General features: G+C 37.3%; 1 protein-coding gene across 1 annotated transcript in view; it reads left to right on the forward strand.

Annotated features, from left to right (window-relative positions):
* Positions 1-1,730: 1,730 nt before the first annotated feature.
* LOC311186517 (sodium channel protein type 2 subunit alpha-like) overlaps positions 1,731-1,851 on the forward strand; it is a gene marked incomplete at both ends in the record, with an annotated part of 7,611 nt that continues 7,490 nt past the window's right edge. The window contains one exon of the mRNA XM_084257586.1: positions 1,731-1,802. Coding sequence (XP_084113712.1) covers positions 1,731-1,802 — 72 coding nt within the window. The remainder of the gene's footprint in view (positions 1,803-1,851) is intronic.

The following is a 1,851-nucleotide window of genomic DNA, read 5'->3' on the forward strand; positions in this document are numbered from 1 at the left end:
ACTTATTAAATTCTAAAATAAATTAGTTCTTCACCAACTTCTACGCATTGCCAGGATATGAGAATACTCGTTTCTCCCCTCTCATCTTTTGTGCTATTATTGCTCTTTTTGTTCTACACATATTTTAAATGCTGGAAAACATTGTCGCAGTCAATGTGTATTTTGACCTCCCCCAAATATTTATACTTTATATTCCTTCCTACATTTTCTTACTTACTTATGGTTCATTCTCCTTTGCCTGAAAAAAACTCCCATTATTGTTTAATTTACTGTCAGTCTGTTTTTATTGAGTACTCAAGTTTAATCTGTCTGAAAGTGTCTCTCTTTCATTTTCCTTTTTTTAAGTTTTTTTTTTTTAAAGATTTATTTATTTATACAAGCACTGGGTACAGTCAGAAGCACGGGAGGGTGAGAGAATTCACCAGAGCCAGAGCAGGGAGCAGAACAGGCAGAAGGACCGAAGTACACTGCTGAGGGGAGCAGTGGGCAGCAGGAGAGGTCTGCGCGCCATGTGGGACCCTCCTCCGGTGACGGGGAGCAGCCGGGGATCGAACCGGCGCTACAGAGGCTGCGGGCAGCTTCGCAACCCAGCGCTCAACCGCTGCGCCACCCGGGAGGCCCTCATTTTCCTTTTTAAGGACATTTTCCCTAGCTATAAAATCCTAGGATTTTCTTCTCGTTTAGCATTTTGGGGGTTGCATTCATTGTGGTCTGTAAAATAACTCCAAAAACAAAAACAAAAACCTAAAACGATGACTCTCATACAAGTAATAAACGGACACTTATCAAAAATTTCATCAAACTTAGTGATAAAATCTGAAAGAAGTCAAAAAAGTGGTATCAAATGATATGACTTGCAGAGATCCATAATCCCTATCTAACAACATTTATTTGCTTTGCCAGAACAGGAATTATTTGCGTGCAGAGGCGATGTTCAAGTGAACAGTGTGGCTCCGCAGTGAGGTAGGAGAGAGAACCTGCTCACTCACATCTGACCCCACTCTCTTAAATTTTTCTCTCCCTTCATCCACTGACCAACAACAGGACATGTTTACCTTTTCCTGTGAGGCAAGTACTTCCCTTATATATTGTATTATTGTTCCTTTTCTGGAACCTATGCTTTGTTCAGGTCTGTAATGTTTAGTCTTAATATACAAAACCCCAACATTACTATAGATTTATATCAAATTTGATGATGAGTAATCTTTTTCTACTGCTGTTGTAGTTGACATCTGAATTCTGGTTTGAAACAAAAAGCCTCATGGCCTTAGTGATGGAAAGGATTCAAGAAAAAGATAGTAACTTTACTTAGAAAATAAAATGCTACAGGGAAACAACTCAGTTATTATCTTCCTATACATAAACACATCACACATCTTTGCAATAGATATTATAGTGTCTTAATGGAGTCAGTCTTTAGTATTTAGGAGGAATTATCATCCCAAACTCAATTCTAGAAAGGCTTTCTCTAAAAGATTGGCATTATTAGAAGGAACTGTGAATGGGTTTATAGCTATTGCCATTATTTTCCGACATTATCAAACATTCTCTTGCAAAACATGTCAATATTTCAGAAAATTATCTTCTGATGTGCCTTAGTGGGACTTCTTTTTTTTTTTTTTTTTTTTTCTGGTGATTCCTCCGAAGTTAAATAGAATTAACTCTATGACTCAGCAATTTCACGCCTAAATATTTATGCAAGAGGAATAGAAACACATTTTCAGGCAGACATGGACATAAAAGCTTATAACAGGATTGCTCATAACAGCAAAGAGGTGGAAATCACCCAGATTCCCATCATTGTATGAATACATAAACAAATTGAGTGCAATGATTATTCAATAATAATAC

The sequence above is a fragment of the Talpa europaea genome (genome assembly GCF_964194135.1).
Source record: "Talpa europaea genome assembly, chromosome: 1".
NCBI classification, from domain to species: Eukaryota; Metazoa; Chordata; class Mammalia; order Eulipotyphla; family Talpidae; genus Talpa; species Talpa europaea.